The sequence below is a fragment of the Mercenaria mercenaria genome, chromosome 9, assembly GCF_021730395.1.
Source record: "Mercenaria mercenaria strain notata chromosome 9, MADL_Memer_1, whole genome shotgun sequence".
Taxonomy (NCBI): Eukaryota; Metazoa; Mollusca; class Bivalvia; order Venerida; family Veneridae; genus Mercenaria; species Mercenaria mercenaria.
The window spans coordinates 85,606,328-85,631,116 of NC_069369.1; the positions used below are offsets into that span (position 1 = coordinate 85,606,328).

General features: G+C 35.7%; 1 protein-coding gene across 3 annotated transcripts; it reads left to right on the forward strand.

The window, feature by feature from the left end:
- The first annotated feature begins 2,127 nt into the window (after window positions 1–2,127).
- LOC123547624 (RING finger protein 37-like) lies at window positions 2,128–24,718 on the forward strand. Of its 3 annotated transcripts, none has more exons than XM_045334878.2 (2): window positions 2,128–2,210; window positions 20,496–24,718. In XM_045334878.2, the coding sequence occupies exon 2, from the start codon at window positions 20,817–20,819 to the stop codon at window positions 22,503–22,505; it is 1,689 nt and encodes a 562-aa protein (XP_045190813.1). In that variant the 5' UTR covers window positions 2,128–2,210; window positions 20,496–20,816; the 3' UTR covers window positions 22,506–24,718. The 3 variants fall into 3 exon arrangements, with proteins under 3 accessions (XP_045190813.1, XP_045190816.1, XP_045190815.1); XM_045334881.2 differs by having other exon boundaries at window positions 2,138–2,161; XM_045334880.2 differs by having other exon boundaries at window positions 2,155–2,201.
- The last annotated feature ends 71 nt before the right edge of the window (window positions 24,719–24,789 follow it).

Here is a 24,789-nt window from a genome sequence, read left to right on the forward strand (position 1 = left end):
TTTTGCTTTTAATGTGCACTTTTTTCATTAAATGTATGTATTCTGAAGGAAATGAAGTCATATCATAAATATAAAGGGTGAAATTCAGTAAATAATAGTCATTTTTGCAAATATACCCTTATTACAATTTAACGAATTTTCTGTAATAATGAGTGGGCATATAAAATCGCTATATTTCTGTAACTGGTGGTGAAAATTTCCTAATATTTCACATACAATCCTGTATTTGCACATATATTATAAAAATGTTATGATACAGAGGATTTGGAGACTAGTACATTAGGATCCCACTACCTTAAACAGGTTTCAACAATTTTGCAAGAAACACAAATTTACAAGTGCTTTTTATGATTTAATCATATTTTATTGCTTCTGAACACATAATACATAGCACATATACATAATAAGTAACAAAAGCAAATGGGTTGGGCTACAAGTTATTGCAACATTAGAAGTCAGCCCTTCCCAAGTGCGTAACATTAATAGCAAATGAAAAATGAACGAGTGTATTAGTTTAATTAAGCATTCCTTATACAAAGATATATGATAGTGATAATAACTACAAAGATAAAAAGATGAAGGAGAAGAAAAAGAAGAAGAAGAAGAAGGGAAATATTATAATGATGATATCAATGTAGTAACAAAATGATAACCCTAATAGTATTTATGATAATAATTACACGATGATGTAGTAACAAAATGATAACAATAATAGTATTTATGATAATAATTACACGATGATGTAGTAACAAAATGATAACAATAATAGTATTTATGATAATAATTACACAATGATAATTAATAAATTTTAGTATTAGTCAAGTTATGGTTGTAATCATTATAGCTGAGTTAGAGAAAAGAAAAAGAAATATATGCTGCTCTATATCCCCGAGTGTCTACCCAGTAATCACAAACATCCTGTCCCAAAGTAACGTAATAATGACAAGAGGACATAAGAAATACATTATGTACTGTCTAAACGTCTTGTATGTTTGATATAGTTTTGAACTTCTGTGAAAAGAGTAGTGTTATCTTCTATAGAAATATTATCATTGCCATATAAAAGCTTAATGACACTTAGTGGGTGAAATAATCTTGTTTTAGTAAAAAGTTCTCTTCTTTGATGTGAAAAACGAGTGCATTTAAAGAAATAGTGTTCTGCGTCTTCCGTTTCGGATCCGCAGTCGCAGTTTGGATTTTCTCTGATGTGATTATTAAACAAGTCGGCGTTTAGATTACTGCACTTGTTTCGTATCCTAGCGTGAAACACAGAGTATCGTCTGTCACCAATTAAGTAAAAAGTAGGGAATTGTGGAGGCTTGAAAATTTCTTTAAGTTTACTTTTGAAAGCCGAAAGAGTTGGTAGTTGACGAGTTTCAATGTTCAGATCATTCTATAATTTTATTGCAGGGAATAGTAGATTGGGAGTAAATTTCAATACGCCTAGCTAAAGTTTCAAAATCGGCATTGTTTCTCAAATTGTACTGGTTTGAGTCATTCACGATCGATGGAAATAAATCTAGTAAATATGTTGGAAGATCATCATGTTTTCCTTTGTATATTAAAATTAATTTTTGTATTTTTCTGCGGTCAGAAAGAGAAACCCATCCAATTTCGTTAAGAAGTCTTTCTATTGATACTGAACGCGTTAGCCCAGTAACAATACGCGCTGCTTCAAGTTGAATCTTTTCTAATTGATCTTTTTCATAATTCGCACAGTTATCCCAAACAACAGAGGCATATTCTAGAACTGGTCTCAAGTAAGCTATATAGATTTTGTTTAAGGTGTGCCTTCTAAGTTTAAATTTCAGCGCTCTCATAGATCCTAGAATTTTTGCTGCCGACTTTACAATATTAGATATATGTTCGTGCCAAGATCCATCTTTAGAGAGTGTTATGCCAAGATGTTTGTGATAATCGACAAAATTTAACTGAGTATTTTCAAACAATAGATTTGGACATTGTCTACGCGCGAGGGAAAAGAACATAGCTTCTGTTTACAAGTGCTTCATCTGAGGTGAAGAGTGAATGGGACATATAGTCATCAAATATAATTCTAAGTAATTACTATCCTTTTCGGTCTTTTCTTATACTTCGTTGTGTTTTATTTTCCTTTAGGTATAAAACATTTCTTTGGCTCACAATTACTTCGTACTCAAAAGTAAGAAAATAAAAGAAGTAAATGTTACTTCTTTCAATAGGTCTGTTAGGTAAAGTTATACAGAAATGTTTTGTAAATTCAAATCAACGTAAAATTATGTAACATTAACAAGAAATGTGTGTTTTCTTTAATTATGGCAAGTGTTTTTAATTTCATGTTTCGTCCTCATTATCGTTCGTTCTTTTGATAACGAATGTGAGACTAATAAGTCTTTGTTTTTTACGAATTCACTATTCAGAGTTTATTCTGGTATACATGTGATGGGGAAATCTATTTTCTAAATGTCAAAACTTTGAAGGACCAAACTAATGGAGGATAAATCACAGTACACTAAAATTATTGGTTTTATCACTTGCACGTATTAGCTTGTATCAGATAGCCTGTTCCCCTATATTCTCGCGGTATTAATGACTAGGAGTACAGTAAGCAAGCGAATAAAAATATATCGGTCATTTCGTTTAATAAATAATTTCAAATAATTTACAATGTATCGAAACATACAAGTTTTGACCTAAAATATAGCTAAATCTCTCCCGACAATCACAATTCACATGTCAACATGTACACTTTCTATCATTTTGATTTTGTTTGTCCTTGGTATTTTCGCGTTAAAGATGTTGTAGTTGTAGAATTATTGTTAGGTTACATACCATTATATTTTTTTTATTTTCGGTACACTAAGGAATACTGTGTCTATTTGTAAAAATAACCGTTTAATTATAACAATGTTGGTAAAATTATTTGAAATTTTCTGCACCCAGTACTTGACAATTTACTCCATTTCGACAGTCTGCACACCTGAAAGAGCTGTCCCTTCCCAGAACCCTGACGTAATTTGGCGGTATGTAAGCACTAAATCTTGTTCGTTTCGGAAATTATGGTACCGAGGCAGGGATCGAATTTAGAGGTCGCTAACTCTCAAAATTCAAGTAAGAATAAAAAAATGCGAGTAGAAAATCATGGCACTCAGGGTTCGAATTTAAGCTCGCATACTCGCGAAATGCAAGTGCAAATTTCAAACTGCAAGGTGAGATTTCAGACACCAGCATTTTTTAGCGAGTGAAAATTTTTGGCCGAATAATGTGCATTTCTAACGGTCGTCTCGATCTTACACTGTTCTTTCTTTCGGAGCACTCTCATCTTTCGTCGTAAAAGGACATTTACACTCGATACATGTCCCGTGCGCATGTCTTTTCAACTGCTGACAAGTACCTGCGCCAATTTTGATGACGTTTACCACATCCGGTGGGTTTTTTGGTAATCTATTAATAAGTTACTATTTATATAGCGCAAATACGATTGGCTGGACTTGTCACGTGGATGTTTGTGTTAATGTTCTAATAAAGTAACATGTCGCGGAAAATGCAAGTTGTTTTTCATTTAGCAAGTTAAAAAAATACCACTTGCGAAAAAATGCAAGTAGAAAATCAGGCTAAATTCGAACCCTGGCACTCGAATATTTTCGTGATCACGTTCGAAAATCGGGGAATTTGCTCAAACTTCCTTTTCTTTTTTAAAACTCCTTTGGGGCAGTTTATTTACTGATAATCACGTGACTGCTTGTAGACGCTTGTCGCTTTATACAATAGTAATTATTGGAAATCTAAGTAAGCGTCTAGGCTTGGAGAGGAAAATAACATGTTTCTTGGTGCTAAAAGGCCCGCGGAGATCTAAAATGCTAGCAAAACTAGGGGCAGTGACCTGAGAAAAACTTAAAACTTCAACGTCCAGCCAAAAGTTCAAAGAATCATTGAGTACTTTGGTTCGTATCATACTTTCAAAACCAGAAAGTCCCCGGCCTGTCCGGACCGTGAACTTTTATATGAAACCAAAAAAAAACAACTTAATAAATTTAGCACGTAAACAGCTTTTAAATAATTGTTAATGGAACCCATCATTTTGCTAGTGAAAAATTTGCTAGTGGAAAAAAAGTTAAATTCGATCCCTGCGAGACGGGAAATAAAGGGAAGCGGGGCATTGTGGGATCGTCGTTCATTCGAATCGGGTCTACCTATAACAGACGACTTAAAGGATTTTGGTTTAACTGGATAGAAATTTAAGTATTTCAACAATTTGAAAGCAAAATCACCAAAATTCTATGCATTCTGGATCAACTGATGAAAATTTGAACTGAAAATGAAAGTAGGTTGTTAGTAAACAATGTTCAGATGGTACTGCAGTGCAAAACGGAAATACCGCGAAAATACCAATGACGCGACAATACCGCGGACGACTATATATGCGGTAAACGTTATAATTTTGTGTACAGTACATACCAAAGAGCTATAAAAATAAATGGATCAGCAACTTAAAAGGCATATAGAGCAAATCTTGCCAACACCACCTGGGAACTGACATAGATCTCGTTTTACTGGTGTATTAGTCAAACTAATCAGACGCATACAGTTTGTTTTATATTGTGACGGTCAAACTTTAACGCGGTGGCTGCAAATGTCAGAAATTTTAAAAAAAGCCACTCAGCGACAGTAAGCTTGTCTACCAGTGTATGAAACAGACAGCAGAGAAAATTTGTGTTGTGAAAAACTCTAATATCCTTTCGGCTACCGTAGCAGACTAATATGTACCATAAAAACGGGGGTCGCTATTACCGCTATCATACACCGACTGACGACCGCAGACGCCTAAAACGTACCATTAAAAAGGGGGTCCAGATTACCGACATCATACAGCGTAGGACTACTGGGATTTTTTAATTTTTCTTTGTATCTGGGGGAAATTTGAATGTTTTTTATTTATTGCAGAATTGGATCTGAAGTGTAAACTTTCATTTATGTTATTAACAAAGCGGTATAAAATCAGTCAAACTAATAAGTTAAATCATTCATATGACATACTAAATAATATTACGCAACAAATTGCATGTCTCCATAAAATTCAAAAACAAAACCAAACGTCTCGTGCGCAATAATGTTCTAAAATCATTGTTATTGCAATTTGTTGATAAGAAAATCCTTTTCAGACAATTAAGGGATCATTACTCTCCAAAAATACTTATTAGTTTTGATGGTTACTCGTCGCGGTAATTACTGAACTCAGTTTTTAAAACTTAATTAATTACTCATTTCTACGCTACGGTATTTAAAGCTATTTTACTACGTCTGCATTATGCGGCTCCGGCATTCTAGAAGTCTGAAAACCACGGGTCTGCCACAGATGCGTTTTGTAGACTTTTCACCAGTTACTTTCACTGTGGCACTAGGGTTTAGTTCTCAACTTTTTTCCATGAAATACAAAATTTCACTGTGGTAATCAGAAATAGTGTACATTTATAGACTACGGCAGTAATATCTTAAATTGTTATTGCACATGGAAAATACATATATACACTGTGGTAATTCTCTACAGAACGCTTCATCGTTTTTACGCCGCAACGGTAATACATATGCACACATCGCTTCTTCCATTTGCATACTAGACGTGTGTAAATATATCCACTATGGAAGTATTGTACTTTTCAAATTTAAAACTCAAACTTTATGTAAGAATGCATTTTTAAATTATCCCAAAGTACACAATGGTAATTTTGACTTTGAGCTCCATGCATTATGAATTATAATGCGTGGATACTCCGGAATGCTTTATAAATGCTACAGTATTCAGTGTTTCACATGTCGTGGGCTGAGCGCGAAACTATTGTAACTGTATATAAATAAAGAACAAGATACAATAGTTTCGCGCTCAGCCCTCGATGTGCCTTTGTATACTCATTATATTAATTTATAGTCTGAGTCCGTAATGTAGGAGATACATTTGTGCACTTGTAATCTCTGAATCCTCTCACTGACGGGGGGTCGCAGGTTCGAGCTGTGCTGCCGACTAGGATATTTTATGTGAGAAAGTATGCAGTTGCTTACGGACTTTGGCGTCTAGTACTGGTCCTTCACAGGAACGATGGTTAGTTGAACTGGCTGCCTGATATAACTGGAATAATGTTAAAAATGACCGTAAATTCAAACAAAAACAAACTAAAATGATCTGTTTCCAAAACCGTACATGAATGTGCTTTCGGTAAATGAAATCTTATAATTCTTCATTATATGATTAAACAATTGATACCTTTATTGTGACATTTAAAAAAAGTATAAACGGAATACAGCTCGCAACTGGGATACGCTCTAATTTAGATATAATGCTATTAATAAATAAAGTTATTTTAAAATCTGTTTGAAAGTCAGTAAAGCATAACAAACTAAGAAAAAGACAATTTTAGCTACTATTATAAGTTTTACCACTAAGTGTCATTCGACATTTTTAAGTTTTGTTTTGGCACTTGCATCGTATACACCACAAAACAGATTGTGAATATGAATAAATTTAAATGAACCTTAATAACGTATAGTTGACGCGTTTACATTGTCCGATCCGCTGACATAACTTGAAGGCAACTAAAAGTAAAATGCAACGAAAACATTTTTTATAACAGAAAATAATAAGATAAAACAATAATATTAACGACTGAATGAAAACACTACAGTACAGGCAATCTCCTTTAAACCGGTATGAGTAAGAAGAATCATATATCAAATGCTACACAAATGAACAACGTAAGCAAGTTGTAAAAGCTATAACAGATGAGGATCATTCATTACTTACAACTCATCGCAAAAGGTAACATACAGCATATGTAATGGTACACAAAAAATCACTAAAAGTCATGAAATAATTCCTGTTTTTTTTTTTTGTTGAATTTGTACTTTAGTCCGTTTAAACTGAGTAAGAATGAACAATTTTGTCAACAACTTACGACAATAACCGTTAATATATATATACATGTACTTTTTGAATAGCCCTCTAAAGGCAAGGGGGTGGGGGTAGGGTAATTAGCATTTTTAATGACGCATAGAAAGATAAAACGTCCAAAATTCACTGTGATAAGCATGTCATCGGTGGAACTGTTTATTAGCCCACCATCATCAGATGGTGGGCTATTAAAATCACTCTGCGTCCGTGGTCCGTCCGTCCGTCATTCCGTCCGTCCGTCAGTCCGTCCGTCCGTCCGTTAACAATTTCTCGTTATCGCATCTCCTCAGAAACTACTGGGGGGATTTTGACCAAACTTTGTCAGAATGATGTATTGGTACCCTAGTTGTGTCCCCCTGAAAATCAGACTGGTTCAAAAATTTATGAGTGAGTTATGGCCCTTTGTTTATTTCTATAATTTACATAGATTTATATAGGGAAAAACTTTGAAAACCTTCTTGTCCAAAACCACAGAGCCTAGGGCTTTGATATTTGGTATCAAGCATTATCTAGTGGTCCTCTACCAAGATGATTCAAATTATTTCTCTGGGGTCAAATATGGCCCCGCCCTGGGGGTCACATGGTTTATATAGACTTATATAAGGAAAAAGCTTTGAAAAACCTCTTGTCCAAAACCACAGGGCCTAGGGCTTTGATATTTTGTATGTGACATCATCTAGTGGTCTTCAACTAAGATCGTTCAAATTATACCCCAAGGGTCAAATATGGCCCCACCCTAGGGGTCATATGGTTTACATAGACTTATATAGGGAAAAACTTTGAAAATCTTCTTGTCCAAACCACAAAGCCTAGGGCTTTGATACTTGTAATGTAGCATCATCTAGTGGTTCTCTACCAAGTTTGTTCAAATTATCCCCCTAGGGTCAAATATGGCCCCGCCCCGTGGGTCACGTGGTTCATATAGACTTATATAGGGAAAAGCTTTTAAAATCTTCTTGTCAATAACTACAACATTCAAATTTGGACCACATGTATATTTTTGAGTGGCAAGATGAACCTTGACATGAGTTGACCTTGATTTTGACCTAGTGACCTACTTTCACATTTCTGTAGCTACAACCTTCAAAGTTGGACCACATGCATAGTTTTGTGCACTTGAAAAAACTTTGACCTTGATTTTGACCTAGTGACCTACTTTCAGATTTTTGAAGGTACAGGTATCAAATTTGGACCATATGCATAGTTCCGTGTTTCAAAATGAAATTTGACATTGATTTTGACCTAGTGACCTACTTTCACATTTTTGAAGGTACAGTCTTCAAATTTGGACCACATGCATAGTTTTGTGTTCCGAAATTAAATTTGACCTTGATTTTGACCCAGTGACCTACTTTCTCATTTCTCAAGCTACAGCCTTCAAATTTGGACCACATGCATGGTTTTATGTACCGAACAAACTTTGACCTTTACATTGACCTAGTGACCTACTTTCACATTTTTGAAGGTACAAGCTTCAAATTTGACCACATGCATAGTTCTGTATTCTGAAATAAAACTTGACCTTGATTTTGACCTAGTGACCTACTTTCACATTTCTCAAGCTACAGCCTTCAAATTTGGACCACATGCATATTTTTGTGTACCGAAATGAACTTTGACCTTAAGATTGACCTAGTGACCTACTTTCACATTTCTGTAGCTACAGGCCTCAGATTTGGACCACTTGCATAGGATTGTGTACCGAAACAAACTTTGACCTTGACATTGACCTAGTGACCTACTTTCACATTTTTGAAGGTACAGGCTTCAGATTTGGACCACATGCATAGATTTGTGTTCTGAAGTGAAATTTGACCCTTGATTTTGACCTAGTGACCTACTTACACATTTCTCAAGCTAAGCCTTCAAATTCGGACCACTTGCATAGTTTTGTATACCGAATTAAACTTTGACCTTAAGATTGATCTAGTGACCTACTTTCACATTTCTCGAGCTACAGCTTTCGAATTTGGACCACATGCACAGTGTTGTGTACGGAAATGAAATTTGACCTTGAGCTAGTCAGTAAGTCTTGAAATTTGGAACACTCAAAAATGGCACTTGGTGGGCGCCAAGATCACTCTGTGATCTCTTGTTAAGTTAGTTATGTGTGTATATTTAATATGCCCGGTTGTATGATTATTATTTCTATACTATATTACAATGTATCAAAATTCACAGGAAGCCAAATTTTATGAAACATGTTTTTCTTGAATATCAAAATTTTAACTCTTAACACTTTTCCCTTGAAACAGCTCATATAAGAAAAGTATATTGCATGTGAAAATAAATTATCAAAAGATGAATCAATCAAACTTTCTCATTCGTACTAAAAACATAACGTACATATACACACGACACAAAGTAAAAATGTGTACATCATGTAATGTTGTCACTAATCTTACACACTGTCTGATTCTTTCTCCAGTTTGTGCTTAATGTCCGCTACTCAGACAGTCATTTCTTCTTCGTCGATTTCCAAGATGATTTTGTTGGCATTTTACGGGGTGTTTCTATTTTAATATGTACCTTCCTGGGTGATTTTTTGCAATAGTTATGTAGCTAACTTAAAGGAATGGATTTCTTATTAAAATGTAATAATGAGCAATAATAAAACGTATCAAATTATAACATTTGATGATTTGAAATGGTTATAAATATACTAAACTCGATTTTCTGGAGTTTCCAGTTTTGCTCTTTATGCCATATTATTAGTTTTACGGACGTTTTCGGATTGGAGGTCTGTATGGACGTGTCCTTTAGTTAGCCAGTCCCAGTTCTGGACGCCTGATACGGAAGAAAGCATTCCCTGAAAGTATTATTTAAAAGATCACGGGGATCAACCCTGAAAATAGATGACAAATATCTTTTATGTAGGCAAAAAAAAAAACAAAGACAAATATCAAACAGGGAATGCCACGCACCAAAAACGCAGCCTCCTCAAAACGAAATCCCCAGCACGCAGACGCGTGCACCACACACGCACACGCACACACGCACGCACACACACACACACACAAAGCCAACACATAAGGACAAAACGAACAAATAAAGGAACACAGTAGGGCACCGCCTTGGAACGGTCAGTGGCAAAAACACCACTGGGGAGCTTAAACCGGTTTATGGTGCGCACGGGACAGTGTAAATAAAAGTAATCCCCTCCAGGTGAATCTCTTACACACGTAATGGAAACAAAAAGACATGGCATGTAAAACACAGAAATGCTCGTATATAAATATATAAAAAGCAAACCTTAAGATCCAAAAACGTATGTACTCAATGCCTTTTCAGAAGACAGAGCAACTACAATTATTGCACAACTTCTCTGGAACTGGCTTTTGTACTTAAGGGCTGGATTTCTCGAAACATTTTATCCTGTACTAAGAAGATTAACCTGTTAAGAGCAGTCGAATATATAATGCAACAACAGACTTTTCCTCTTCTGACATGCTTAAATATTTCGAGAAATTTAACCCAGAGCGATAATTTGAGTACATTTTTGGATTTGAGCGATTTGTTGACTCAGACCCAGTTTATATACATGGAGTAAAATAAAGAACGTTCACATAACATAGCAATGATTCAATAAGACCATGAAACCTTTAAAACTACTCATTAGATCAATATAACTTTTTAATAAGAAGAGTATTGTTATACCTGTATAAATTGTCTTTACACTGCTTACAACCAAATGATGACGTTGGTGTTCAGAGACCACCGGCGGTCTTTAGTTTCTTCATACTGCAAAACTGACAAGCATTTGTTCGCCCTGACATTGAGATAATTTCATGCGAGTCTGCAAACTCTCGGTATCAACTGCCTGCGTTTGTTTGGGTTTCCTAATTCCTGAGCGGTAACCTTCCATACTCTAGCTACCGTGTTTCCATCTTTGATTTGACGTGTCATTCATTGTACTAATCGAAACCAGAAATTATATTGTATTATATGTATTATATTATTCCTGCCGAAACATCCTTCTGTCAGACTAATTTCTGCGGTTTCAAATCATATGGCAAGAATTTTCCCCCTTATTAAAAGATCCACAAAGATGGGTTGAGCTGGCAAGGAACGCCTGTGCCAAAGGGATGTCTAGAAGCACTATACGGTTCAATCAGATGTTCAACAACCTTCCTCGTTAGTTTTACTTCTTTTTTTCCTCTAATATAAACTTTAAACTTCCACAGATATGCAGAAATTGCATCTGCTAATACGAACATTTTAAAGCCTCTCTTTAATACATACTATTAACTAAATGTTTATCTATTTATCTTTTTATACTGCATCACTCCTCTTTACTAGTATTACGTGCAGCTGCGCGCCTGTACAAGAATTTTAAAAGTAGAATGGACAAGAGAATAAAAGTAATACACGTTGTGTATTGCAAGCATGAATACAGTTGATAGTGTTAAAAACAAGAAGGATTTACAGATAAAAGCAGTTTAAAGAAACAGGTCTATCATGTTAAGCATTGTATGCAAGTTTGGTTACACCCTGCATAAACTGGTTCAGGGTTGGGGCTTGCACAAGTTGTACTGGAAGGGAATTCCAAAGCACTATGGTGCCTGGAAAAAAAGAGTACTTAAAGTAATTACAGGGAGTGAGGATCTAGGTATAGGAGTGGGGAAGCATATGTCTTGTTAGACGGGATTGGGGAGGGGGAGGGGCTGACATAGGGAGGAAGTGGTACAGCAACCAAACCATTCTGCAAATAATTACCAGAGTAGACGTTTGCAGGAAGAACGAATTTCTATGTAGTATCACAGTGTCGTTTTACTCGTCCTGTTACTAAGAACTATAGTAGACTTTTGTGAGAAACTTGAATTTTAAGGCAGTGCCATAGTGTAGTTATACATATTAAATGAAATTAAGTGCACTTCCACAGTGCTGAGAAAGTTATCCTTCAAAAGGATTATACTAGTAGTCAAAACTTATCCTGTAGGCATTATTGATTCCCCCGATTACCACAGTAGTTTAATGCAGGGCATGCGAAACTAAAGAGAGTGCCGCAGCGTATTAATACATATTCACATAAAATAGCATGTACTGCCACAGTGATGCAGTGGCCGTTTAAATATGTGACTTTTAATAAATAACATTAACTGTTTGTTTAATCTGCATATAAATACCATAGTCGACTATTGCAGGAAACAAGAAACTATCAGTTGTGCCACAGTGTAGTTATACCAATAACCACACAATGGACATAACTACCATAGTGTAGCAACCGTTCTACATAAAAATTACCGCAGCATAAAAATGTAGTATATTTTTGTTAATTCCTTCTATTTTCAATTGCGAAAAAATACAATTTTTACCGAAATACTGCATTATGCGCTATGGAAATGAACACCCCCATTTTTCTGGTACGTATTAGTCGTCTGCGGTAGCCCGCCTGCAAAACAGTAGCGGTAATGGAGAACCCCAAAAATATAGTCTGCATTTGGCGTCTCAGGTAGTGCGTCAGTGTACGATAGCGGTAGTCGAAAGGATATGAAATAAGGCAGCTCTAGCCTCAAAGCGAGCTCTTGAAAAGAAATCAGGTTATATATCATTTATATGTTACAACGAAACTATTCACTACTCAAAAGAATTAGCGAGAACCTATTCACTTGAAAAGAAAGTCTACATTTACAGTCATTATACCTGTAACAGCGAATATCATACTTTGCAAAATTTACGGGAAGCCAGTGTCACAGTGATGTCATTACCTATACGCCGCATTCTCGTGGCCTTGATTAGTAATGACTTTTTTTCCATTTCCTGGTCAATGTTTGATCTTTTAAAAGAAAATAATATTTTTTTCAAACAACTGGAAATCTTTCTTGCATGATTTTTGAGTGATGAATAATTTTCAGCAGTCGAATGAAGTTCTGTATTCACTGCGAAGAGAACTATTTCCTATCCGCCAAATATAGTAAATTCATGACGTCATTTAAATGGGAAACCCCAGCCTCGTGTACTGCGAACTCAAGCTGTGTGGGAAAAATGGCAAAATTAATGCAATTTAGCAGATAATGTTTAAAATATTTTTTTCAGAATAACTGAATACTGTTTTGACAGATTTAAAGTCATATATTATTTATGTAAGATTGATTAATCGAAACACGATCTGTATTCGCTGTGGAGTAAACTAATTTGCCGGGGAGAGAAGTACTTCCTGTCAAGACCTGTCCGCTAGGGTGCGCTTTTTTATATAACTTCGGAGGAAACTTTTAAAATCCATCAAGTGTGAAAGTATACTTGCGTTACCGTAAAGCTCGATTCTCGAGCTTGCTATAATGATAATGGTGTCTTTTTAATGTTATTTTAATTTAGTATTTTCTACACAGGGAAGGAATGAATTTATGATTGGAAGTCAGAGAAATCAACAGTTATCGTTTGAAAATTGGACCCGATTCGATTTATAACATGCTGGCCGTATCACCAGTGTAATACTTTAATAAGCGTCTGTTGATTTGATCACGAGTGATCAAGTCAGCAAACGCTTCAATAAGATAACGCGCTGACATGAGCTTACGCGAGATTATCTCCTGTTGCCGTTCTGTGTATTTTTAGCTCACCTGAGCAAAGCTCAGGTGAGTTATTGTGACTGCTCGATGTCCGGCGTCTGTCTGTCGTCTGTCAACATTTAGCTTGTGTATGCGATAGAGGCTGTATGATGGAAAATGGATCATCTGGGGTCAAAAACTAGGTCACTAGGTCAAATCAAAGAAAAACCTTGTGTATGCGATAGAGGCTGTATTTTTCAATTGATCTTCATGAATTTTTGTCAGAATGATTACCTTGATGAAATCTAGGCCAAGTTTGAAAATGGGTCATCTGGGGTCAAAAACTAGGTAATTAGGTCAAATCAAAGAAAAACCTTATGCGATAGAGGCTGTATTTTACAACTGGTCTTCATGAAATTTTGTCAGAATTATTACCTTGATGAAATCTAGGCCAAGTTCGAAAATGGGTCATCTGGGTCAAAAACTAGGTCACTAGGTCAAATCAAAGAAAACCTTTTTAGAGGCTGTATATTTCAATTGATATTCATGAATTTTGGTCAGAATGATTACCTTGATGAAATCTAGACCAAGTTCGAAAATTGGTCATTTGGGATCAAAAACTAGGTCACTAGGTCAATTCAAAGAAAAACCTTGTGTATGCGATAGAGGCTGTATTTTTCAACTTATCTTCATGAAATTTTGTCAGAATGATTTCCTTGATGAAATCTAGGCCAAGTTCGAAAATGGGTCATTTGGGATCAAAAACTAGGTCACTAGGTCAAATCAAAGAGAAACCTTGTGTATGCGATAGAGGCTGTATTTTACAATTGATCTTCATGAATTTTGGTCAGAATGATTACCTTGATGAAATCTTGGCCAAATTCGAAAATGGGTTATCTGGGATCAAAAACTAGGTGACTAGGTCAAACCAAGGAAAAACCTTGTGTATGCTATAGAGGCTGTATTTTTGTGCCCCCCCCCCCCCCACCCCCATGAGTGGTGGGGGCATATAGATTTGGTCTTGTCCGTGCATCCATCCGTCCGAAGTTCGTGACGCGCCTAGCTTGAAAAGTATTTGATATAAATTGATGAAACCTTGCGTGAGTCTTTATCATGATATGAACTTGTGCACCTCCTATTTTTTATCTGGCTCCGCCCCCTGTTTTCTGAGGTATGGCCCCTGAAATAGTCAAAAATGCACATTTTCACCTTGTGACGCGCCTAGCTCAAAAAGTATTAGAAATAAATTGATGAAACCTTGAATGAGTCTTTATCATGATATGAACTTGCGCACCTCCAATTTTTCGTCTGGCTCCTCCCCCTATTTTCTGAGTTATGGCCCCTGAAATAGTCAAAAATGCACATTTTCACCTTGTGAAGCGCCTAGCTCAAAAAGCATTTGATATAAATTGATGAAACCATGCATGAGTCTTTACCATGATATGAACTTGCGCACCTCCTATTTTTAGTCTGGCTCCACCCCCTAATTTCAGAATTATGGCCCCTGAAATAGTCAAAAATGCACATTTTCACCTTGTGACACGCCTAGCTCAAAAAGTGTTTGATATAGATTCACGAAGCCTTGCATGAGTCTTAATCATGATATGAACTTGCGCACCTCCTATTTTTCATTTTGGTCCGCACCCTTTTTTCAGAGTTATGGCCCCTGAAATAGTCAAAAATGCACATTTTCACCTTGTGATGCACCTAGTTCAAAAAGTATTTAAAATAAATGATTGAAAACTTGCATAAGTCTTTATCATGATATAAACTTGCACACCTCTTATTTTTTGGCTGGCTCCACCCCCTATTTTTAAAGTTATGGCCCCTGAAATAGTCAAAAATGCACATTTTCACCTAATAATGTGTCTAGCTCAAAAAGTATTAGATGTAAATTTATGAAACCTTGCTTGGATCTTTAACATGATGTGTCCTTGCACACTTGGCATTCTTCCTGAGAATCTTAGCATTTATTACAAAGTTATGGCTCTTGAAATAGCCAAAATAGTGGATGTTTTGTTTGTGATGCTCATAGCTCAAAAAGTATGTGGCCTAGAATAATGAATCCTTTTCATAAAATGTTTGTTGAGGCTATACCCCATTAAGACTGCAAACATCTGAATTATTTCTCCTTATTTGTGACAAATGTACCAGTGGGGGGCAAACCCTGTGTCCTACAGACACATTCTAGTTCAATTGATCTTCATGAAATTTGGTCAGAATGATTTCCTTGATGAAATCTAGATCGAGTTTGAATATGGATCATTGGGGGTCAAAAACTAGGTCACTAGGCCAATCAAAGAAAAACTTGTGTATGCGATAGAGGCTGTATTTTTCAAGTGATCTTCATGAAATCTAGTCAGAATGATAGCCTTGATAAAGTCTAGGTTGAGTTCGAATATGGGTCATCTTGGTTCAAAAAGTAGGTCACAAGGTCAGATCAAAGAAAAACTTGTGTATGCGATAGAAGCGGTATTTTTCAGTTGATCTTCATAAATATTTGTCAGAATGATTGCCTTGATGAAATCTAAGTCGAGTTCGAATATGGATTAACTAGGGTTAAAAAATAGGTCACTAGGTCAAATCAAAGAAAAACCTTGTGTGTGCGATAGAGGTTGTATTTTTCAATTGATCTTCATGAAAATTTGGTCAGAATGGTTGCCTTGATGAAATCTAGGTCAAGTTTGAATATGGATCATCTGGGATCAAAAACTAGGTTACTAGGTCATATCAAAGAAAATACTTGTTTAAACTCAAGAGGCCATATTTTTGGTCCAAACCTAATGAAAACTGGCCAGAATATTTGTTTCCATGAAATCACTAGGTCAAACATGTTTACACTGTTATGGTGTGTTTCTCAGGTGAGCGACCTAGGGCCATCTTGGTCTTTGTACATACATAGGTTTAAATCACAAGAAAATTCATAATTTTGGAAATTATTTGATAATTTTTACATAAATCAATGAGGAATTGAATTCCCTTTTGATATATATAAGTTTTATTTGAATTTATTGCCAAATCATGACATAATTGACATTTAAACGTACACCTTGTATGACAATAATAACGTCGATAACATTCGCTATGTATATATACATTCTTCCGGTAATGTACATGTATAATAACACATCCGGATTAACCAGATAAAAACCTAAAAAGCAGAGGAAAAAAATTATATCTCAGCGAAAATACACTAAGTCTTGTTTGCCAATATATTGAGGTAAATTTATTATAAATACCAACATCAATCATTTTTAGCTCATCTGATTTTTTGAAAAAAAATGATGAGTTATTGTCATCACTTGAGCGGTTGTCGGCGTCGGTGTCGGCGTCGGCGTCGGCGTCTGCGTCGGCGTTGCCTGGTTAAGTTTTATGTTTAGGTCGGCTTTTCTCCTAAACTATCAAAGCTATTGCTTTGAAACTTGGAATACTTGTTCACCATCATAAGCTGACCCTGTATAGCAAGAAACATAACTCCATCTTGCTTTTTGCAAGATTTATGGCCCCTTATGTACTTAGAAAATATCAGATTTCTTGGTTAAGTTTTATGTTTAGGTCAACTTTTCTCCTAAACTATCAAAGCTATTGCTTTGAAACTTGGAATACTTGTTCACCATCATAAGCAGACCCTGTACATCAAGAAACATAACTCCATCTTGCTTTTTGCAAGATTTATTGCCCCTTTTGGACTTAGAAAATCAGTTTTCTTGTTAAGTTTTATGTTTAGGTCAGCTTTTATCCTAAACTATCAAAGCTATTGCTTTAAAACTTGCAACACTTGTTCACCATCATAAGTTGACCCTGTATAGCAAGAAACATAACTCTGTCCTGCTTTTTGCAAGATTTAGGGCCCCCTTTTGGACTTAGAAAATATCAGATTTCTTGGTTAAGTTTTATGTTTAGGTCAAGTTTTTCTCTTAAACTATCAAAGCTATTGCTTTGAAACTTGCAACACTTGTTCACCATCATAAGCTGACCCTGTACAGCAAGCAACATAACTCCATCCTGCTTTTTGCAATAATTATTGCCCCTTTTGGACTTAGAAAATCATTTTCTTGGTTGAGTATTATGTTTAAGTCAACTTTTCTCATAAACTATCAAAGCTATTGCTTTAAAACTTGCAACAGTTTTTCACCATCATAAGTGGACACTGTACATCAAGAAACATAACTCTATCCTGCTTTTTGCAAGAATGATGGCCCTTTTTAGACTTAGAAAATCATGGGTAGGACAATATTTCTATTACACAAAAAAAATCAGATGAGCGTCAGCACCCGCAAGGCGGTGCTCTTGTTTGAACTTGTTTCCACTTTAATTCTGGAAATAAATCGCCAAAGACTTATTTAGAAAAGGAATTGTTTAATTTAACCATTCATTTTTTAAAGACACTGATTTGACTCACCTTTTTGGTGTTTTATCGTTTATCCATGTACTGGTAAAATTTGGCAGTGACAGTAGCGTATGCGAAGCAAGGCAGGGCATGGGCAGCCAGTACGTTGTTTACATGTTCGGCATTCTGTAAAATTTTTAAGAAGGGCCCACCTGAAATGTCAAAAAGACCAGATGATCTAAACTGTGGCAGATTTTTACACGGGTTAGTAAACTAGGATGAAATATGTCCGGGTACTGGTCAGGTCTGTCTATATTATGTAAAGCGTCAGCAGCGATTCGGAAAGTGATTCAGCTACTTCTAAGGGTCATATTCTAATCTTTAACCTAGCCTAGTTAAATTTTCAACTCGTCCAGGCTAGGAGAGGTCATATCTTTCGATGTTCAAATGGTTTTGAAAAACTGACATCAGCGACTACAGAAGTGTGACATTTGAATCAGTTTTATTTTCTCATTCAGTAAATACAAAATGTCTGTCAGATTCAAAATTCAACATTTCAAAGTAAGGCAGATTATTGATCCCAGAGGGATTCACTAGCAGCAGAGGGGTACAGTAATTGCTGTTAGTAGAATGAACAGAATGATGCTGTTTTTCTCAGTCTAAATGTCCATGCATTTGCTACCTGTTAACTGATTTATATAGTAGTAGCACAACACTACCTAGTCCTAGCTTCTACTCTGTCTACACAGCTGATCATGTATACATGTGTTGACATGCTGCTGTTTGAATTGGTCACAACCAAGGACGCAGACAAGAGAATATCAATGTTTATAAAAACTGCTAGAAAGAAGGATTGTAAAAAGGAATAGGATGTAGCAAACTGGAAAACAATTCAATTTAGGATTCTAAACTACAGGTTATCTTGAGCCATGCTTTTGGAAACGATGTTGAATTCCATGAATCATCGTTTCAAGTGCATGGCACGATTGGTGCCTGAATTTCATGGACGATGTTATTCTGGGACAAATTTCATCGAGGAAACCATAAGGAGACATTTATGACCCTATCTTCATGAAACTTGGTCTGAATGTTTATCCTGATGATTCCTAGGCTAAGTTGGAAACTGGGTCATGTGGGGTCAAAAACTAGGTCACCAGCTCAAATCAAAGGAAAAGCTTGTTAGCACTGTAGAGGCCACATTTATGACCCTGCCTTCATGAAACTTGCTCAGAATGTTTATCCTGATGATTCCTAGGCTAAGTTGGAAACTGGGTCATGTGGGGTCAAAAACTAGGTCACCAGCTCAAATCAAAGGAAAAGCTTGTTAGCACTGTAGAGGCCACATGACCCTGTCTTCATGAAACTTGGTCAGAATGTTCATCTTGATGATTCCAAGGCCAAGTTTAACAGATGAGCGATATATATAGGGTCATCATGACCCTCTTGTTATTCATGTAGATTCCAGAAAAAGCGAATGTTTTTGGTACTTTTCAACAGCGTTTCATTTAATTACATATTTTGCCAATGATAACTGGAATCAGCGAAATTTGATGAGTGTTAAATTGTTACACATGACATTTAATTAATGATTCTTCATAAGCATTGGTGGCTTGAATGCAGGAATTTGTATATTTGACCTGAAGTGACTTTTAAATAAAAACAAACACAATGCAGTTTTTATCCCGAAATGTCTGGAGTATGACCATTTTACAGTCATTGTACATTTCAGTACATTAGTTCCTCAGGGTATTAAAGATTGATATTTGTGTATCCAAAATCTGGCCAGGCCTGGCTCGGACTTTGCAACAATGGGCTCATCTGGCCAGGCCAGAGATTAGACTTGACCCCCTATTGAGCCTTGGTCAAATGGCAGCATTTCAATACATTTGATAAACCTTAAAAAAGTTGGAAAAGAAAGATATGACTCATATGAGGCTATCTTATAATATATGGCAGCATTGGCCAAGGTATGTTATTTGCATGACCGAGTCTATTGTGTATTGAGAGCTATTCAACTCATGCTGGCGCCTTCGGCATCATACCTAGGATACAGTTTGTATGCAAGTCCATATCTCAGTAACCATTGCATATATTGGATTGAAACTTTACACAAGGCTTCCTAGTCATCAGATCTATGGGAATGATCAAGTTAGATAATACTTGCTTGAATTTAATTCAAGTTTTGGCCTTTTCAGACTGTCACTTAGTGCTTTGGTGATAGTTTTTGTGTGCAACTATCAGGCTGTATCTGACAGTTACAGTTACTGTATGTATTGTATTGAAACTTCATACAGTTCTTCTTAGTCATCAGACTATGTAACCAAGTTAGATAACTCTTGATTTAATTTATTTCAAGTTATATCCCTTTTTTGACTTGGAAAATTTGGTGTAAGTTTTTCATGCAACTAACTTTCAAGCTGTTACATTTATTTGACCGATACTTCACACAATGCTTCCCAGATATCGGACCTAATGAAAAACCCAAGTTAGATAACTCATGATTGCATTTGGTTTGAATTATGGCCCTTTTTCAACTTAAAAACTTAGTTGAAGTTTTGCATTCAAGTTGTTATTATTGCCATAATTAAATTTCAGTTTGTTAAAAATTGTAATAATATAACTCAGTTATATAAGGCTTGCCATATTATTGCCCTTGTTTGACTTAGAAACTGTGGAATAGCCGAGTCTTGTTAAAGACAAAATTGATTTAAAGGCTAATGTTAAAATGTTTTTTTCATATTTTTTTATTTTTCAGAGTATGGGCAAAGCGTGTGCTTTTATCAGCAGCAATTTACTGATAATTGACCTACAAGATATCTGCGAGATTTACTGTGCCCTTACCTGCTGCAACAGTGGTGATGAAATACTGAATACAGGACTGACAATGCATTTTGCTAAGGCACATCCATGGCTATCATCATCATGACCAGTTGTTAGATTTCATGCCATATTCAGGCACAATTGACATATATAAACTTGATTTCAGTAGACATACACCCATCTTAGGAAATCTAGCTTTTATACAACAGTTAAAAGCCTTTTTTTTTAGGAATTGCTTCAAAGGAATTTGTGCATTATGTTGGTAGACTTGTGTGATCATAGAGCGCAGTCAAGGATTAAGACAGACAGAGTGTCATTTGACGGGTATGAGGTACAAAATCTTGTATCCAGTAACACAGAGGAGAAGAGGAAGGGATTCTTGTCTGACCATTTCATCAAACCACCAGTAAATGTAACTGTCCAGTTCCCTTGCAATGTTTCTATTTATAGAATTGTCATTGATCCAGTGATTGGTCAACAAAAGTCATGTGATTTAAAGATATTCACTGCATCTGAGAAAATGACAGACTCCTGGCTGTACAACAATGTTACTGATAAAAAAGTTCATACAGATGGGATCGTGTTTAATTATGTTGGAAGTGTGACTCAAGTTGACCCAGCTGTTGTTTGTTTCATAAATAATCAGTTTAAAGAAAGAAATTTATGGAGGATTGAAAATATTCCTGATGTAAAAACTTATCCATGTATAGCACAGCTAAATACTAGGAAACCAGGGGGACTGTTTAATGTTAGCCATGTTACTGTATGTCTTAATCGTAGTAAAGGTGGTAAATCTGTTGCATTAAAAAGACTCGAGATTTGGGGAATTCCCTCAGTGAAAGTACCCTACCCAGTACAGAATACACTGAGAAATGTGTTTATTGCAGCAACTAGAAAGACAGAAGACTTACAAAAAACTGTACCTCAGGATGCTGGTTTGTCATCCAAATTAATTGTTGATAACTCATCAAATAATGCGAACAGAATTTTGATAGATGGAGTATCAGTGCCAGATGATTTCATTGATCAAATTACATTTGAAATTATGACGGTTCCTGTCATGTTACCATGTGGCAGAAACGTTGATCAATCAACTCTTGAACGCTACGTGAACACAGAAGCATCGTGGGGTCGACCTCCAAGTGATCCATTTACTGCGGTTATCTTCAGTCCAGGCTCGGGTCCTGTCACTAATACATCACTCAAAGCAAGAATCGATCAGTTTGTTTTGAAACATTCACTGAACGTTCCTCAGACTTTAGGATATTCAGATGTTCATAAAGCTAAGAAACACACAATAGTTTCAAGCAAGCTAGTGTCCAGTCAACCAATATTTGAAAGCATGTGTAAATATTCAGTTCCTAAATTGTCAGAATGTACAGCTAGTCAAAATATAACACATAGATCAGAACTAGACCAGGAGATCAGAGTGCGTAAAGATCAGACAAGATTTCCTAATGAAATTGAAACCGGTGTAAGTCCTGATACCTCTCTTCCTGGGAGTCTTAAAAGAAGACATTCTGATAGGAAATTACTTCAATCTAGGTCAAAAGACAAGCTCAGTGCAGGGGAAGACCGGTTGTGTATTGATTTAACTAGTGATGTAGAAATGACTAAAATTACTCCAACAAAAAAGCAAAAGGTGAAAAGTACTGACCATAATAGCAACCTTTCACGTAGTCTTGATAGTGCCTTATTATCTGCTCTGGGAAGTCTTCCATCATTTACAAAGAAATCTTCCCAACAGTCGTCAGTTGATACCAGTGACAGAGTTCTTTCATGCTCTAAATGTAGGTCTGATCTTACAAAATCTGATGTGATAAAGTACAAGATAACATGTGGTCACTTTATTTGCAGATCCTGCTTGGTTCTGGAAGCTACTTGTTTTTCATGCAATATTTGTTACAGTCAGTGTCAGTCAAGTCAGACTGTGAGAATGTTTTAGATCTGAATTCAAGGTTATTGGCTCAGTTTGGGACCAGCCTTTGAACTACAATGTTCAGCTGATTGGGTGCTTCAGAGCACAATCTGAGAATTGACCAGTGGATGCAATCCTAGATTTCCAAATGCAGGGTCCAGAGTTATTACTGAGTTAGGAGTCCAGTCTGAAACAATAACATTTGAATTTTGATTGGCTGAACAGAGCACAAATTTGAAATCGACCAATGACAATGCTGCATTCTTAGGTTGGTCTCGAAACTCAGTTTAAATAACCTTGAACCCAGTTCTGTAATTTAAAGGCCTGACACATTATTCACATAGAACTATTAAATAATATATAATTGTTTTGTACATGTTGTAGAGCTCATTGTTGTCACTGAGATTTTTGTAATGAAAAAGGCACATCCTAAAGTTTCCATCGCTCATCTTTGCTCGCATAGGGTTTTTCCATTCAATTTGTAATTTAGGAAGCAGTAACTTGCTATGGCTTAGAACAGTCAGGGATGTAACTGTTTTAAGTTATGTAACCTATTTCAGGTACTTTTTCAAGCATTTTATAACCTGTATTAGTTATAAAATATAGTTAACTCAGGTAAGTTATTCAAAAAAAGTATTTTTGCTGTTCTCACAAAGTGACCTTTAAAGTGAAATTAGTAGTAAACAGTGGTTAATCAAATTCTCTTTTTAGTGGTATCATGACCTGATAAGCATAATGGGATGTTAAGAGATTTATAGCTTTAAAACTTCTGCGTAAAACTTTATCAGCCTTGCATAAAAAATTTTACTGCATAGCTGGAAAGATAAAAGGTCAAGGATTCAGGAAATATTTGCATTAGTCTCATTCAAAATGAGGAATTGGCACAGGAGGGGTTTGTAGTATTTTATGATAACTGAAACAAGTTATGAAAGTATAAGCAATAACTCAAATGGGTTATAAACTACGATAACTTGAAACAGTTACACCTCTGACTGTAGAACAGTTGAGGCAGCTGTTTAAAGGAAAAATGGCTGATGAAAAACTAAGTGTATCAAAGTAAAAAAGAATCATTAACAGTATGTTTAATTTTCTGTCCATGTCAAAGATATTTGAGACATGTCTATCTCACCCTGAGGTGCTATTTGCTTCAGTTTGAGAGAGACTTCTGAAATATATAGAAAGATGCCCATTAAGGGAGACAACAAGATTTTGACATATGCAGAAATTTGCACCGCAAGGTGTTGAACTTTTTGTCTCATTTGATAGATGTTGTTGTCAGCTAGTTACACAGATGAATAGTCAGAGCTATTTTACTCATTCTGGTGTTGGCGTCGGCGTTATAGCTATCATTTAAAGGCATATAGCAACGAAACTTATTTTTTTCTTTTTTCTAGGTCAGTAACCAACCTCACTTGGTCAAGTACCTTAACTCTGACATGTATTTGGCCAAATTATGCCCCCTTTGGACATAGAAAATCCTGGTTAAAGTTTTGCATGCAAGTTACTATCTCCAAAACTTATGCAGATATTGAATTGAAACTTCACATGTGTCTTCTGGGTTATAAAACTAGGTGATAGCATCAAGTCCCAAAACTCGGATATGCATTTTGGCCAAATAATGCCCCCTTTTGGACTTAGAAAATCCTGGTTAAAGTTTCACATGCAAGTTACTATCTCAAAAACTAATGCAAATTCCTGGTATTGAATTTGAAACTTTTCAAGTTTCTTTGGGTTTATAAAACTAGGTGATAGCAGTGGTTGGGAAAGAAATTTTGCAATGTGAAAAATCCCCTCTTAGCCCTGAAATTAATGGGGAATTTTCAAATTCAATGGAGCTTTTTAATTTCAATAAAAAATATCAACAAAAAGGTGCATAATCTGATGCATCCAAAACGCGTACTCTTCCTACCTCTAGATTCATTTTCAACATTTCAACTTACCGTAATTTTCTATAAAGAAATAGAGGAATGAAAATGTAATGCAATGCAGATCTTTTTTATTTACTGAATTACATTCGAAATCTAATTCATTCCGTTGCTACTGTTACGATAAATAAAATGTCAAACATAAAAACTTCGGCGACGTCAGCCATTTTTGTTACCGGTTGGAAGTTGTCCTGATAGTGGTCTTTTTCACCATGCTTTGCGCTATTCATTTCAAATGCAAATCAAACAAAAACTGCTCGTGACTAATACTTATAGATATACTTTTCTAATATGGATGGCAACGAATATTCGTTCATGACATATTAAACTTTGCCTATCAAACAAACAATTCATCAGTAACACAGAAACAAGGGGTCATAACTTGT